General features: G+C 52.3%; 4 protein-coding genes across 4 annotated transcripts, besides 6 other annotated features; 2 read left to right on the plus strand and 2 right to left on the minus strand.

Annotated features, from left to right (window-relative positions):
- Positions 1–396: 396 nt before the first annotated feature.
- Positions 397–483: a tandem repeat.
- Positions 484–522: a tandem repeat.
- Positions 523–531: a tandem repeat.
- A 63-nt stretch (positions 532–594) lies between these two features.
- EKO05_0007556 (uncharacterized protein) lies at positions 595–1,007 on the plus strand (the record flags this gene model as incomplete). The annotated part of the gene is made up of 2 exons (XM_038943284.1): positions 595–670; positions 724–1,007. The coding sequence occupies 2 exons, from the start codon at positions 595–597 to the stop codon at positions 1,005–1,007; spliced, it is 360 nt and encodes a 119-aa protein (XP_038793840.1).
- Positions 1,008–2,327: 1,320 nt separating this feature from the next.
- EKO05_0007557 (uncharacterized protein) lies at positions 2,328–2,603 on the minus strand (the record flags this gene model as incomplete). Its single annotated transcript, XM_038947155.1, has 1 exon — positions 2,328–2,603. The coding sequence occupies one exon, from the start codon at positions 2,601–2,603 to the stop codon at positions 2,328–2,330; it is 276 nt and encodes a 91-aa protein (XP_038793839.1).
- Positions 2,604–4,102: 1,499 nt separating this feature from the next.
- Positions 4,103–4,135: a tandem repeat.
- A 977-nt stretch (positions 4,136–5,112) lies between these two features.
- Positions 5,113–5,994, minus strand: EKO05_0007558 (uncharacterized protein; the record flags this gene model as incomplete). The annotated part of the gene is made up of 1 exon (XM_038947154.1): positions 5,113–5,994. One exon carries the CDS (start codon positions 5,992–5,994, stop codon positions 5,113–5,115), a length of 882 nt encoding a protein of 293 aa, XP_038793838.1.
- Positions 5,438–5,492: a tandem repeat.
- Positions 5,995–9,363: 3,369 nt separating the features above from the next.
- Positions 9,364–10,955, plus strand: EKO05_0007559 (uncharacterized protein; the record flags this gene model as incomplete). Its single annotated transcript, XM_059637071.1, has 4 exons — positions 9,364–9,463; positions 9,666–9,877; positions 9,944–10,775; positions 10,822–10,955. The coding sequence occupies 4 exons, from the start codon at positions 9,364–9,366 to the stop codon at positions 10,953–10,955; spliced, it is 1,278 nt and encodes a 425-aa protein (XP_059493054.1).
- Positions 10,956–11,596: 641 nt separating this feature from the next.
- Positions 11,597–11,625: a tandem repeat.
- Positions 11,626–15,995: the final 4,370 nt, after the last annotated feature.

The following is a 15,995-nucleotide window of genomic DNA, read 5'->3' on the forward strand; positions in this document are numbered from 1 at the left end:
TGCTTCTCCCGTTCACAAAACCTGTGGCAACTACCGTACAGCCAACATGCTGTGTAGCGTCCAGACTCCAGCGAATATGGCCGTGGCGGCTCCATGGAGCTATGACCTGCATCACCACATCTGATAAGAGAACGCGAGTGCACGCCCAAGAATGTGGAGCTCCGCACAACGGCCTGTCCTCGCCGCAGCGCCGTGCACTATCGCTTAGCAATGCGGGTGCGCACGACGGCAAGTGTCAGTCGATTGTGAGACGATCTTTTCTGGGCGCGGGCATGCTCAGCGTGGAGAGGGCCGGAAGGTGGGAGAAATGGCGTCTTCGGCGTTTAGCGCCTCACTGCTCGTACCGCGAACGTGGATAATATTTATGCTTTACCGTCACATCCGGCTCCCCTCTAACACCATCACCTTCACCATCACCATCACTGTCTACGCTCTCTTCACTCTCTCGTCCAGCTCGCTACCACCAGCCTACGCGCCTTGCTACACCATCACCACCTTGTAACCACCACCACCACCACCACCTCTCCCTCAACCCTCTGTACAGCTGCATCCGCCGACCTTGGCCCACACCAAGCTCACCCCATCCATCCCACAATGAACGCAACCAAGATCCTCCAGGCTGGCCGCCAGCCCATGATCCGCTTCTTGGGCAAGCGCACCACGCCTTCTCGTACGTGACAGCCACCCACTGCATCCGTGCCCAACGCTAATCGTCGCACGCAGAGGTCGACCACACGCCCCAGGCCCACCCAGCCTCCCCAACTCACTCCCTCCCCGAGTCCTTCGCCAGCTACCGCCAGAAGGCACAGCAGCACGGCCCTCTGAACCAGTCCAGGGACTACTCCAGCGGTATTGGCAGCACGCCTGGCTCGGCCCTTGGCCCTGTTGAGGCCGGCAACGGCCTCTTCTTCGACCGCTCTGAGCTTCCCACGCGCTTCCAGCGCCTATCGTGGTCTCAGGCTGAGATTGATGCTATCGAGTCTGGCGGTGCCAGCCAGTTCGCATAGATGAAGCAGCATGATGGGCGATGCGGCTGACACGTCAGGCCGTCTCAGCATTATACGTATATTACACGCGTGAGGGTGTGGACGATTGATCACGAGCGAACACGGGCGCTTTGGCGCCACGGGACTGGGACAGACGACTTGAACACAAAAGCGAGATGGACTGCAACTGCTTGCGTAATATACCCTTCAAGACCGACATCTGGGATGAGGAACTGTTAGGAAAAGCTTAGGGCTACGATTTGGGAGCACTGTATGGCGAATTGGACAGCGACACTAAACATTGTCTATGAGATATTCAACATGAACATGAAAAGCCTCATTATTTACTCTCACCAAAGACAATCTCACATGCTGCTACATGAATCTATCTTCTCACCACCACGCCCCTATGCGCCGGTCAACCTGGCACCACAATAGACTACCGCCGTCAATAGGATGCGAATATCATTGCAGCATCATGTCAATCCATTAGCCATGCCAGCCAACACTCCACACTGCATCGGACAAAGGCGTCCTCGGGCGGACGCGTCCATCCGCCCACTCACCCGGCAAGAGCACCGGTACGACCGCACGTGCTCGGCCACACGTCGCCGCCGCACTTGCCATCCCCCCACCATCAACACCATTTCACGTGCGCCTGCCTCGGCTCTAGGAATTAGCACGCCCACAACCACGCTACACCTGGTGCATTTATTTCCACCTTTACCTCCACAGTTGGGCATCTGGCATCTGGGCACGCGAGAAAAAACCAATACCTCTGTGGGCTTGCAGTGGAGTGGACTAGGTATGTAGGTGGGCGATGCAGGCTTGCTGCATCAGGCAGGTGCTTGTCGCGGTTGGCAAAGGTAAGAAGTGGAGAGAGCGGACTTCCTTTTCTTTCTTGGATTATTGTTGAGTCCCAACGTCGTGTTCGAGAACGCTCGGCGGGGAGGAGGATGTGGTTTGGAATGATGGAGCGTTTGCGAGTCAGGTTCGTCGATGGAGGAGCTCCTCCTTGATGGTACACGGTGCGGTGCTTTTTCGTCAACACGATGTTGGTTGGTTTTCGTTAGATGTAAACGCGGTATGTATCAGGCATGTAGGAAACACTACTTTTGCGATCGTTTTGTTGTGGCTAAGAGTAGTGTGACTGCTACCTTCTGTGCTCTACACATGCTGATACGTATGTCATAGGCCACTTCGCAAGCTCATTCTCTCACCTGTCATCAGTACTGCCGTAGTTTTGGGCCCCCCTCTTGTCCGCAGCACCACGTTTACCATAGTCCCAATTAGTTTCGACGACATCGCGTTTATCCTCAGTACTACCGTAGTTCCAACGAGCTACAGCGCCGACCATATCAGCAGTGCGACAGCTAAGGGGGGTGACAACATCTCGCCTTTCTTCTTGCCATGGTCCCAATCTGTGTCTACCACGTCTCTCTCGTTCCCAGTACTGCCAAAATCCCACTCGGCTGCGGTTTTGACCGGGTTTCGCTTGTCGTTCGAGCTGCCGTAGTCCCAGCGAGCCTCAGTAGCAACCGTAGAGCCAGGACTGATAGTAGGAGCTGCCATGGCAGCGGCCACGAAGGCGGACGTAAGAAGAGTGGGCAATTTCATAGTGATGAATTCGAGTTACAGGCCAGCCAAACTTGCTCGGTCTAGTGATACGTTTATATACACGTTCTAGCTTGCCGCACCGCTCTGCCGTATCGCTTCAGGCCATCAATCACGCTCTGGCATTACGGCTATATGGCTTCATCAAGCTGTGGCCCGTCGATCAGGTAAGCTGGATGATATCGATTTCTCGCATGATGGAGTCTGGATAGGAAGCCCTCGTTGATAAGCCCCCGCATCGTTACTTTACCTCAGCTACTCGACAACGGACGTGCAAACAACAATCCGCTTATTGGATTCGGCGGCACTGTGCATGTTGTACGTACCTAAGACAATGACGTCGAAGGGGAATCCAACAGGTGGAGAGGGGACAGGATCTCAAGACTTTCCTTGAATGTCGTGTCATCTCACTCTATACTTCTCTTATCGTGTATCGTCCTTCGCTTCGTCCTCTATCAAGTCTAGAAAATTATTCACCTCTCGCAGTATAACATGACATCCACTTCGTTTTTCTCTCCTGCAGGCATTAAACGGAGAGGCAGCAGCCTCTTTAGCTACCATCTCCATCGTCAGCTCGTGCATAGGTAAGACGAGGAAACGATCTGCCAGTGGCGGACATTGAAGCCGCGAGGCCAGCACGGTGAGAGCGGCCAAGAGAATGATTGAGGGCTTTGTCTTGCATGTCAAAGAAGTTGTATATGACTAGGGGAAACGGGGCGTCATATGTAGTTGACTATCCATAGTAGTTCTTATACTCACAATGTGCACAGCAGTATCAGCACTCCGTTGTGTCCATGTTTGCGCGTAGGTTCGACGTGCTCCTCATTTATTACGTCTTGAACCACTCCGTTAGGTCATTCGAGCTTCAATTACCCATTCAGTGAGCGTGTTTCCGTGATGGTGTGGACTGAATACTCGATCAGATGCACTGTAAGCAGACAGTCAGGGACTCTTTGGATAGATACAAACTTCTTTGAAGAGGAACAGATAGAACCGCAAACACACCTCAAAGTACCAACAACATCTAGAGTATACGTTCGCTCACCTCTTGACCAGCATGGGGCATCGAGTCTGGCTATTAGACTCATGGTGCTCAGCCTCGCAGTAGCCAGAGACCGCTACCAGTGAGCAAGGTCAGCCAGGCAAGGTGACAGCTCGCAGCACGCACCCATCATCGAATCGGATTTTCATCGGACAAACGCAGGAGCCCTTGCCCAGCCCCATGCAAGCAAGCACCACCTGCATCATCACGTGATCCACCATCCACAACACAGCCTCACCTGCGCCACCAACCCAACCATCCAGACCGTGCCAACCCCAAACTATCACTTGTGCATACCGCGAAACAACCGCAGAGGCGAACGAACCAAAACCACGCCGCCATCCAGACCCTCTCGAGCAAGGACCCTTGCCAAGCACTGGATTTGAAACAGCCACTTGGGACAAAGAAAGCAAGATCAGACCAGAACGGCGACTGCGCGAAACCCAAATCCACAGAACAAAGCAGCAGCGACACCAGCAGCACCAGCACCAGCGTGAAAACAGCGTGAAAACAAATCAACGCCGCCGAGCAACGACGGCCTAATATGCGAAATCTCCGTAATTCAGTCGCTGCTCTGCCCAGCTCGATCGAAAGCTCAATGAGCAAGCACGCGACCTACGTACGCAATGAGTGGAGAAGCCATGACGTGACCACCCCAGGATAGGTTCGATCTTCTTCTGCTAAAATTGTGAAAAAAATAATCAAGAGGGGTGACAGGGCCGTGAGTCGGTGCCCCGTCAACCGCACCGCAGCGCTCCGACATGAAGGGGAGCCAGCAGCAAGGGTGCATGGGTGGGTGCGGCTGAACGAGCGAGGAATGTGGATCGCCGGGGGGAACGTGCGAGCACTGCCACGAGCTCGGAGCGTTGAGGGGGACGATCGCAATCAATAAGAGTGCAAATAAGGGAAAGTAGGTGCCAAAATAGCAGTGTGTGTGCTTGTTCGGGTAATTGCAACTCGTGGCATGGCAAGGATTGAAACGGAGCAAAGGGGTGAAGATGATGTTGTTTGTTTGTGATGATGTTCATTTTTTCATAGACCAAGCGATTGCTGATTGAGTCGTCTAGATCTCAATGTTCAATGTATATGGGTATCCAATCCATACACCGACCCTAGATAACAATGTGTACACGAAGAGAAAGAAAAATGTTGTCAAGGAGAGACAAGAATGTGTAAAAAGAACAGGCAACTTCTAGCGACCAGCAAATCCTCATATACACCATGAGATCTAAGTGGTAGAAGTCACGTTCTGAGCGAACCAACACCAAAAACCTCAGTGGTTGTTTTCCTTGACTCCGGATGATTGATCCGCTTGATGCAAAACATGGGGAAGGCATATCGTAACGTGTCGTGCAAAGCGCTGACCAGCCTGCGCTAGCGAAATCTTGGGTATATTGATCATGATGTAGTCTTGCTACACTTGACTAGCTGTGCTAAAGGCTGGCAAAGGAGAAGAGGTCGAGTGGGCGCTTACTCGGCCAGAGACCAGCTACCCTTGACGCGGGTCCACTCGGTCATGCCAATGGCAGCCCAGGCGGCGTCGGAGAGGTCAATGTCGTGGCCAGAGCAGCCAGGGCACAGGTCCATGATGGTGGCGGGAACCGTCTTGCCGTTGTACTCGATGTTGATCTTCTTTCCGCACCAGGGGTTGGTGGCCTCACCAGTCATGGCGTCATAGGTAGAGGCTCCCCAGGCGGGCGCAGCGAGGGCAACGACCATGTCGGTGGGGTAGAGAGGCTTTCCGCAAGCACCGAGAGCGCCGTTGAGGGGGTTGATGGTCAGGTCACCGGTGAAGGATCCAGAGCCAGAGCTAGAGGCAGAGGCAGAGCCAGAGCTAGGGGGAGAGGCAGCCGCGCTGGAGGTGGCAGGAGCAGGGGCAGCTGAGGTGACGGGAGCAGGCGTGTAGGCAGCTTCAGTGGTGGTTGGCGCGACTGGAGCAGGTGCAGACGAGGTCTCGACAGGCGCGGCAGAGGAGACAACGACCACGGTAGAGGAGGGGGTGGGAGTCTGGACAGGAGGAGTGTAGACGCTTGAGGGCTCCTGGACAGCAGAGGGAGTGTAGGCGGGAGTGTAGGCGGGCGTGTAGGCGGGCGTGTAGGCGGGCGTGGAAGCAGGAGTAGAGGTGGCCACGGGAGTAGTCTCGGCCGCCACGGAGCTGGAGGGCTGCTCGAAGAAGTAGCCGCCAGCGGTGGTGGTGGCCTCAGCTGCGGGGACGTCGTCGTCCCAGACGGTGGTGTAGACGACTACAGTCTCCACCTGGACCTCAGTCTTGGTGAGTAGGTCGCGCTTGAAGGGAACAGCGGCAGCCAAGGAGCCGAAGAGGACGGAAGCGAGAATCTGGGAGGACTTCATGTTGATGATGGTAAATGTGCTTGGTAAGCTTGTTGTGCGTGCAGCAGGTGTTGGTAGAGAGTGAGTCTGGTGGTGAACCGGCTAGCAGTTCAGCGTGTAGAGACTGGTTGGTGTTTGTGTCGTAAAGACTGACGAGATGCTGAGATCTCTGGGAGGGAATGAATGCGTTTGGGGGGAAAGGAAAGTGAACAAGTGCTAGACCTCAAGCCTGTAGAGAGTGAACAGAGCAGGAGGGGCGCGAGGTTATAAAGAATGAGTGATGGTGGAGGGTGGTGGAGAGAGAAGGAAGGAGCTACGCAGTGGAGCAAAGCAAAGAGTAAGCTGTGGGCTGGCGTGCCTAGCGTCTCCGACCCCTGGCAACGCACGACGCCGCGCTCGCATCCTCCGCTGGCTTTCACGCCGACCTGCGCCATGTCGTCTAGCAGCACACTGGGCGCCCTCGGCCCGGCTGCCTGGGAGGGAACGGCGCTGCCTTGGCTAAACTCAACAACAGCGCTGGCGCCGTCAGCCACCGTCGCGCTCGAGACTGCCTGCGCGCCCGCTGCTTTACCGGCTGCAGATGGCACATGTCAAGCACCAAGGCGCAGCATTTCAAATGTGCTTTCTCTCTTTGTGCCATCACTGTGCGACGGCGACGTTCCACACGGACCTTGACTATGATGCTGTTCACGGTGCTGTCCATGGCGCTGTCCACGGCGCTGGCCACGGCGCTGACAGGCTGTTCAAGCCTGCTCCTCAATGCGGTCAAGCTCTCAGGCACTGCACAAACTGACCTGTCTCACGTTTCCGCAAGGGGCATGCTGCCGGCCGAGAGCCGACGAATCGCTGCGCGGCGCTGCACTGATCGTCAGGAACGCTCGAATTCGCGTCTTGCTGTGCCAGGGACATGGCTGCAAGCTGAACGAAACGCGCGACAAAACATCTCAGAAACAGAGGCTCTACGCCCCGCCCCCCAACACCTCAGGTGCGCGCACAAAATGTCACCACATGGGAACACGCAAACACGTGGAAATGGCAGAATCGCTCCAGACGTTGAGTGCTGCTTTCATGTGAGCCAAGAGCAGCGCACCGCGAAAGCTGGTCCGCCACTCGCGCTGCGTGGAGCCGTGGGCACTCGGAATTTGCTTTCCACAGGCGCTCAATTGGTCTCCTCATCGCTCCACTGCCGCCAACAACTGCCAAAACCTGCTGTGCGCCGATTTGCGACGTAGCGCCTGTAGGGCAGCGAGTCGAGCGTCAAGGTGACAACACTGTGACCGGCTGTCTCACGGCGACTCGTTCGCTTCTGCCGCTCAACCCACTGTTCCGCATCCCCACAGCTTTCTGGACTCACCAAAAGCGCTCACCATGCGCGGGAGATTACTTGTGGGCCCGCTGCACGTTGGGCGTTTCCCTACTGGGTGTGGGTGTGGCTGCCTTCCGCGCGGCAGGGCACGCTCAGAGTTTCTTATCCACCTATCGATACCGATAGCTATCCATCTCCACACCCGGCATCGTGGGCCTATCGTGGCTGCAGAAGAGCATTTGGCCCTGGGTTCTAGGCAGGAAAGAGTTTTCTTTGTTGCGTCGTTGTGCATGCTATCGTGCGCTCACCCGTTTCTGCTTCGCCTGTCTCAACACCTCGCACTCCCTCACTGCGGAGCTAGCTTGTTGTGCTGCCGACTAGAGAACGTCAACATTACTCCACCGCACCTCGAAGCCCTCTCAGGCGGGGTAAAAGAAATCCATGGTGCACCACTTGACCAGATGCTCATCGCCGACGAGAAAGGCCAAGGTCGTGGAACACGATTCTAGACGCTCAATTGCTGGACTCATCCTGTCCCATGGTTCGGCACTGCAGCAACCAGCCGCTCTGCCAGTCATAGTGCAATCCAGCCCCAGCCTTTCCGACATCTGCCGAGGCCACTGACGAAATGTCGTCGGCTTTTGCATACACGAGCCATACTTCTGCCAGGCTGCCACACCCAGAAACACACATTTCAGCTCGGAGGGTCGCCGAAAGCTCGACGCGACACGTTGTGGCCTCTGGAGAACGTCACCTCACCCAAGTCACTCACAAGCGCGCATGTTCCAGCACACCGCCACTATGATGGCAAGGCAGATGCGATCTACTACCAGCACACTGCTCCTCTGTCGATCAAAGTTACATCACCGTCTCAAGCGAGCAACCTTCTTGTATCCGTGCACACAACATTTCATATCCCTCAGGTATCTTACTCGCATGTGGCCGCACAGTTGGACTTGTCGTACAAGGTAGGATACTGTAGGACCTGAACGTCAATTGTGGTAGAGCAACGTTAGTTGTATTGAAGGGGCTCAGCAGCCAGAAACACCTCCAACCAGCTGTCGAGTCGAGACAGTGAGTACCAGGTCCAGACCAGCCCATGCAAACGTGGCTATTACGCGAGACCTTTTGGCCCTTTACTATGGCGAGGAGACTGCCTTTGCTTTATGTTGATGGCCATCGAAGGTCACGCACAGGGCCGCGCTCATATTAACCTTGGTGCCGTCAACGCTTACTTCCTCAGTTTGATCTATTACTCATGTCATTCAAAGCAGTTGTTCCAATCTCACGTGTTGTGCGCCCTATAGCCACGTTTGTAGCTGAATTTCAGATGCAGCTGGTATGTTAATCTTGGTGTTACATATCCGGCTTGGAACTCGAATTATTACCTGCACTTCTCGCAATCGACTAGATTCAAATTGAGGGCGCAGACTGGGAGTCTGTTCAGGTCAGGGCGACAACAGCGGGCATTGTATGCTTGCATTCTTCCCAAAATAAGAGAGGGGTTCTGAGGTTTTGGTCCATCCTTGATTGCAAAACGGAAGGAATCACACACGTCTGCGCTTCGACGTAGGAAGTACTGTTCAACTTGTTTAGGAGGGTCATTCATTCTGAACGCATACTTAATGTCTTGTGCCAGATAACGCTCATAGGGAGCTCGACAACTCATTCGGAGTTGTTGGAGGTTGGGAGCGGCCGTAGATGAATCCGCATTGTACGTCTCGATGCCAATGCATGCCCCAGCCATGCAAAAGCGTCCCCAATTATTTAATCATGGGATTCTTGAAATATGTATGAATGGTCATGCCGAGAAGAGACGGAAGCTAAGAGGGCCGACTATAGCTTGGCAACTCCATCCTGGATATGCAGTCGATTCACATGCTCTCAACAACGCTCAAGTTGAGTCATCTTTACTTTGGACAGTCGCTGGTTCCCATGCATCAACATAATGTTACCTCTGCTATCTCTTGGGGTAAATCTGGTAGCGAAGTAGAGTTGCGTCGCTTCGACATGTCATTGATTACAAGCACTCGTTGGGTTTTGTGAGGGGTATCAAGGGTATTGACTAAATGCAGTAATTTCGCATGCTTGCATTCCGGAAAACAAAGAACGTAGCAAAACGTGTAAACGACGTCAGTATAGATCTAGAAGCAGATTTCAACCCCTTCTTACTGGCATCAAATAGTAAGAATGCTGCACTGTATGGTCTTGGGTATCAACAAGAGAGAGGCCATAAGTATTGACTCGCCTATCGCAAAGCCCTGACTTGAAGTCCCTTCCGCACTCCCGTCCTTACACGTTCCTCTTCTTATTACTATGGTCTAAAAACTGTTTACGGCCACCCTTTTGGTTGTCCTGGCCATCGCTCTACCCCAGACGTCCACAGCTCCGAAGGGAAATACGCAAGGGTACCCATTTGTAGACCCTTTGTCAGACGACGAACCGCTACCCAATCCTTACAATGTTGATGACGGGTTCATTGACTGGAGCACATACAAGTCCAAGGGTGCAAATCTTGGCAGCTGGCTCGAGAAGGAACGCGTCCATGACCCCATCTGGTGGGTCAACGTAGGTGGTGCAAACGCCTCAGATGAATGGGTAAGTGATAGAACGCCAGGATAAAAAAACTCCCCACACTACTAACATACAAAGACTCTGTGTCAGATTCTTGGCGAGCAGTGCGGTCCCATCTTCGAGGAACGTTACGGCAGCTTTCTCAACTTTAGCACAATCGATACTCTCGCCAGTGTCGGCGTCAACACGCTGCGTATCCCCACCACATACGCAGCCTGGGTCAAGGTTCCTGGCTCCGAATTCCACTCTGGCAACCAAGTCCAGTTCCTCGACCGCATTGTCACCTACGCCGTCAACCGTTACAACATGCACATCATCATTGGTCTCCACTCTCTCCCTGGCGGCGTGAACTCTCTCGATGTCGGTGAAGCCTTCTTCCACGACGACTGGTTCTACAACCAAACCAACCTGGCTTACTCCTACCTGGCTGTAGACCGCATACTTGACTACATCAAGGCCTCGCCCCTCGGCCTGAACAAGTTCACCATCGAGCCCCTTAACGAAGCCTCGGACACCAACCTTGTCAACTTTGGCACAGAAGCCGGCCTGACCGACAAGGGTACCGACTGGGTGAACCAATACTACTACGACGTCTTGGAGCGTATCAGGAAAGTCGATGCTCGTATTCCCATGATGATCCAGGACTGCTTCAAGGGCGCCGAATTCTGGGCACCGTTCTACAACACCACGGACACCATCGTCATGGACACACACGTCTACTACTTCGCCGCCGCTGGCACGTACTCTAACTACGTCAATGGCGCTGTCTGCGGTCAGGCACAGTACATTGCAAATCAGACCAAGTTCCCCAACTTCATTGGCGAGTGGTCGCTGCAGACCATGTACAACAACACACTTGCTAACCGTGAGAGCATCTTCAACACCGAGAGGTATGCGTGGAGTGAGTATTTGAGCGGCGGAGGTAAACTTATCATTCCTTCTTTATAACGTAGCTAACAAAAGTGCAGCATTCTGGACGGCTGTCTCGTACTCTACTACGCCGGTAGATGGCGAGGGTACCCAGAGGGAGTACTGGAGCTATGTCGATCTGATCGAGCAGGGCGTTGCCAAGCCACAGGTACCTGGCCAGGTTTTCTGCTAGATAGAGAGCTTCTTGTAGACGGGGAGGACGTGGAGAAGAGCACAAGCAAGGCTTTAGTCGAGGCACCTTACTTTGGACGTCTCCGTGTCGTGTGTGATATCTTGTAACACCAATACATAATTTAGTCCTTGTACGGTAGCCATGCCTACCGCGGGTATCATGGGTAGATTGTATACACCATCCCCTTCTGTTCTAATCTCCGTTGTTTGACAGTGCATCAACACCTATACGCCACCAAGCACAACATTCACCAACTCTTCAAACACGTTAAACCCCACTCTACACCCAGCGTTCACCAACCCGAACATGCAACATAGCCTTGTCTTCACAGAGCGCTCCGCCCCCCAAACCACCCAAAGCTTCTGCTCGCACAAGCCGTATTCTTGCTCGTCACAAATACGAACCTCCATGTTGCTGCACTCCCACGCTTTGACACCATCGAAACTTCCCTCTTTTTCTCGCAAATACTCGAGCTCGAGATGCAGACCTTCTGGGTCAAGATCCTGAAACTCGCTAGCCGGACCTTGCGAAGGGAGTCTCGCTTCCTGATCGCGCAAGACTCCAGAAACCGCGCATTACTAATTTGCAATCACTTTTGTGCATCACTTCAGGGTCCAAAATCGCTCCCAGTGCCTGCTTGATTCTGGTTCTGGTTCTGGTTCTGGTTCTGAGAGGTTGCGCGGAACCTAAAAGAGACAAGCGATTGAGAATTAGTAACCCTTATCTCTGCACTGGGTAGGGGAGCTAAATCACCATGTGAGGTTTACATATCTTAGTAATGTGGAGAATCTACTGAGGGCTTCCAGGCTATGTTGTCTGTAGTGACGAACAAATTGCTGTAATTGAGCATGTCTGTCACCTAAGTATATGTTGGAAATGCGCTGGAGTACTGTGATCTTCCAGCAAAGTGGTTAGGTTGACAGAGTAAGTTGAAGAGGGAACAGGGAAGTGGTACGACTGCAGGACACGCCGCTACGATAGGTGAGGTTGAGCTCGTCATTCCAAGCACCGTGATACTCACATTGTCTGAATGCTGTAAACAAAGCACAGATGTCGAGCAGTTGGCTCATGAAGGCTTGCAAAGCAAAATGCTTGCAAAAGCAAAAGCAAAGCTCTAGCATAGCCAATGCCCTTTCTCTTGCCATAGATGATTCAGCTCAATCCACGATACCAATGCAAGTGCCTGAAGCCAAGACTGATGACCTCCTGCTCAGTCTAAGATGATAACCTCCGTCGTTCTGTCACCGCGACGCTTTTTGCTTCTTGCTCCAACCACCTCGAAGTAGTCAGTGGCATCACTGTCCGCAGTGACAGAGATTTCTCGATCGCGCTTGTGGGTGTCCTCCTTTTTTTATCTTCAGTGCCGCTGCGTCTCTTTCCTGTGACCGTCAGATACTGCGGAACAAAGTTTGTAGATCGCAAATACTTTGTAGCATCTGACGAGCTGCATAAGTTCCTCAAAACTCAGCTGATTTTCTGGTCGCTCCTCGGGTGGAACTGGTGTTGGCACTCTGGGCACAACAACAAGTGTCCGTAGTGCAGCTAACGGTATGAGCGCAGGCTGTTCGAGAACGAGTCGTGCTTACTGAGTGACCGATACTTGAAATAGAATGTTGCGAAAGGAACCCCATAAACATCATCTACAACCCCCCAGTCGGTGTCTACCATTTCGTGTGCCTCTGCTAGACTGTACGATTGTCAAGCTCCTAGTTGACCTCTGAGAAATGCGTGTGACGACATACGTAGCTGTATGCGTCTTTGCTTATCCCTCGAGTGCCTTCTCCGAGATCGCATATACAATAAGTATATCCATAGGCTCTGCTCCGTTGTAACCACGGCGAGCATTCTCGATGCCGTAAGTAAAGATTTTGATTATACTAGAAGACGAAAGCTTGTCCATTAACTTCTTGTTGACTCAATCGGCGTTGCCTTTGAGTAAAGCATGTTGTAAGTAGGGGCAGGGTTTTACGGCTTGGGAAAGCAAACCTACCTGCAGCCATCTCACTGAACCAGAATCTTTGCACAACTGTCCGATCGCCAATCTTAGCAATTCCGCCTTCTGCGATGTAGTACTTGTTGAGAATAGATTCGTCCTTGTCGGAGATAATTCTTCAACGCACACTCCGTCGAGTTGTATACATGTACTGAACCCCAGTGCTGGGAGGGGCTGAAGAGACATAAAAATCCTGCGCCCGACTGCGCCTCAAAATAATTTGTGACCATTTTAAGCGGAGCTAACTCTTCTCTGTTGTCGTCGTACTCTTGTAACGGCGTATCGTTGACAAGCATCTCTACAGTTAGACCCAGACAGACAGGCAGTACTGCCATTGTTGCTAAGCCTTGATAAACTGGATGTGAGAAGACAGTCGGAATTCTGAGAATCGTGATGTTGTTCTGCATCATTCTTCGATGAAAGTGGGGTTGTATGAGCGAGTGTTGTAGCAAGGAGCAGGTATTTCTAGCAGCTAAAGGCCTACGCGGCTTCAGGTAAGGGTAGAATGTGGTGGCGTCAGCGTCATGGCAAGCGAAAGAGGACCGGATTTGATGCAAGTTAAAGCTAAGAGTTTTGTATTTCAGCAGACCAGGAAGATGGCGCAAGCAGTTGGAAACCAAATACGGGTCATTGAAACACGGTTCTGTGTAAATCGTTAGTATCTTTGCGAACATAGCACAGGCATAGCAGACTAAGATCGTATTATTAATCCAACAAAATCACCTCATGAGCGTCACGAGGCCGCTCGCAGCCCCTTGTCTCCACAATAGACAGGTCGTCAGAATCTCCGTGAATATCATGTGCAGCATCGCACTCGCGCTTGATACTTCGAGTGCCTTCTGCCTCCTGCTAATGCCTTGAAATTTCCTGTGTTCATGTCGAGATGGTAACACTGAGCTTCTTTTGGCTCTAGTGCCAATCGCGAACCGTTCAACTTTGGGTGAAGGGACCGGCTTTTCTTCGACAATGATACGTAGAGCACTGGGTGCAGCTATCGGAATAGTTAGCAGTATTACAAGAAGAGGTCCACCTGGAAGTCATCTAAAGAGCGGTAATGAAGACACAGGGTTCCGAATGGGATCTCGATCGACGTAGTCATATACCATTCCTGGTCCCATTGACATCTTGGCTACACGAGGCTCACCTAAACTACCACAGTTGTCAGCCCGCTGTAGTTTGAGTCATCCAAAGTAGCTCTTTTCCTTACATAGCTTGGTGAGATCGAGCGTCTCCTTTCGGTGCCTTCTCTGGAATAGCTTTTATCATTGGCAGAGTCCTCCGTGGCCTTGGGGCCTGGAGGTCCTCGTTTGGGCTAGGTGGGCGGCTTTCCGGTATTGCTGCGCTGCTTGGAAAGTCGAAAATTCGTAATCCAGCGCTAAGACACTTCGATTCTTTGCGTAGGCTCTTGAGATATACGATCCCTTCGGGATCCTCGACTTTGTAAGTAGTTAGTAACGCAACTTGGGTGACCTGATTTCCTGACACATACCAATGTTGAGTTCGGCGAACTAGTAGTTCTGGTGAAACCGTTGGCCATCTTGTGAGAATGTGATCCCAGTCATCCTGTTTGCTGGTCGATGAAGGAGCTCATTCTACGCAATGCCGCAGTGAGGTCCGCGATTACCATCTACGCTGCAGCTGATCTCTACGCCGTTGTTTGTTAGAAAAATTGCCCTGAACAAGGTTCTAATGACAAACTCGGCTCCCGGGTGTGCCTCAATATATCTAGTGACCTCCGTTGGTGGTGTCTCCTCATCTCCCTCGTACTCGGCAAGTGACTCCTTGTTGACCGTGATCTCTGTGGTCAGACCCAGGTAGGCATCAAGTACTGCCACACTTGAAGCGTGGCCGAGGATGGAGTGAGTCAGGAAGGTATCGGTTGGAAGGCGAGTTCGTGACAATCGGTGAGTCGTAAAGACTGCAGCGTCATGTACACCGGTGCTGTCTCATTGACTGAATAGAAGTTGCAGCCTCTCCTCAAACTGGGTTTGCATTGTGCCACACTACACTGATATCTGTCAGTAAGCTCGGATTTGCGGTTACCTCTGCTCCCATTTTGCGTCAATATGAGATGCTCTTACTTCTACGCTCGCACTGTAAAAATCCAGCTAAAGAGTCACTTCCTAAAGCCTCCGCTCATTATTTTTGTATACTCTTTCCAGCCAGTCGCCCAAATCTATCGTTGTTAAGCCACGAGAGTAAGCCCAGCGCCCCTAACGCTTCTGCAGAGCACCTCGACCTCAGATGCATGAGGCCAGGACGGAATGATGGACTTGCTGCGGGAACAATGCTTGAATCTGAAAGCCGCAAGTTGATCGCCTGGCATTTGCTCCCCATTAGGCAAGATTCATACTTCGCCAAAAAAAAAAGGTACAAGACGTCCCCGAGCTTTTGTTGCTCGAGCGGTCTCTCATGGTTGGCTCAGCTACGTGGGCATTGGCCTGCAATGTGCACCCTTCGATACTCGATATTCACCATTTACAAGGCCGTCGGAATTTGTATCCAGGTCAAGCAGCTCAGAAACTTTCTCGTATCTGAGCAATTTCAATCGAGACTCGAAGGGCTTGTCCACCGTATCCGGATCGGAGTCTGACCCATAAGAAACGTGTGAGTACAAACCATTCACAATCAATGCTTCCGTAATAGCCGAGAATCCCTTAGATGAAGGTTCGGTGACTTCCAACAGTAAACCCTGTCTTGGGTGCAACATGCACAACCTGGTATTCCGGCAGTGGTGTGTTATCTAAATAGATCTCGACTAAAAGCCGAGAAGGTCCTCGGGTGACGCTAAATCTTGGACTCGGTCTCGTCTGAACTCATTTTGGTGAAGATATAAATAACATTTAGGGACCTGATGTGAGCATGAGGATGCCATGGGCTTTTGAAGGATTCCGACCAAATCTCCAGGCGATCAAGAGTGAATAATAACAAATATACCTCTGAATATAAGCAGCAGAAGGCTTGGACTCAGGGTCAAATATCAAAAGAACCTTCAGCATAGTCTACACTGGTTTTCCAAGGCCATGACCAATGGTTAGATGCAGAGT

The sequence above is a fragment of the Ascochyta rabiei genome, chromosome 12 (genome assembly GCF_004011695.2).
Source record: "Ascochyta rabiei chromosome 12, complete sequence".
Taxonomy (NCBI): Eukaryota; Fungi; Ascomycota; class Dothideomycetes; order Pleosporales; family Didymellaceae; genus Ascochyta; species Ascochyta rabiei.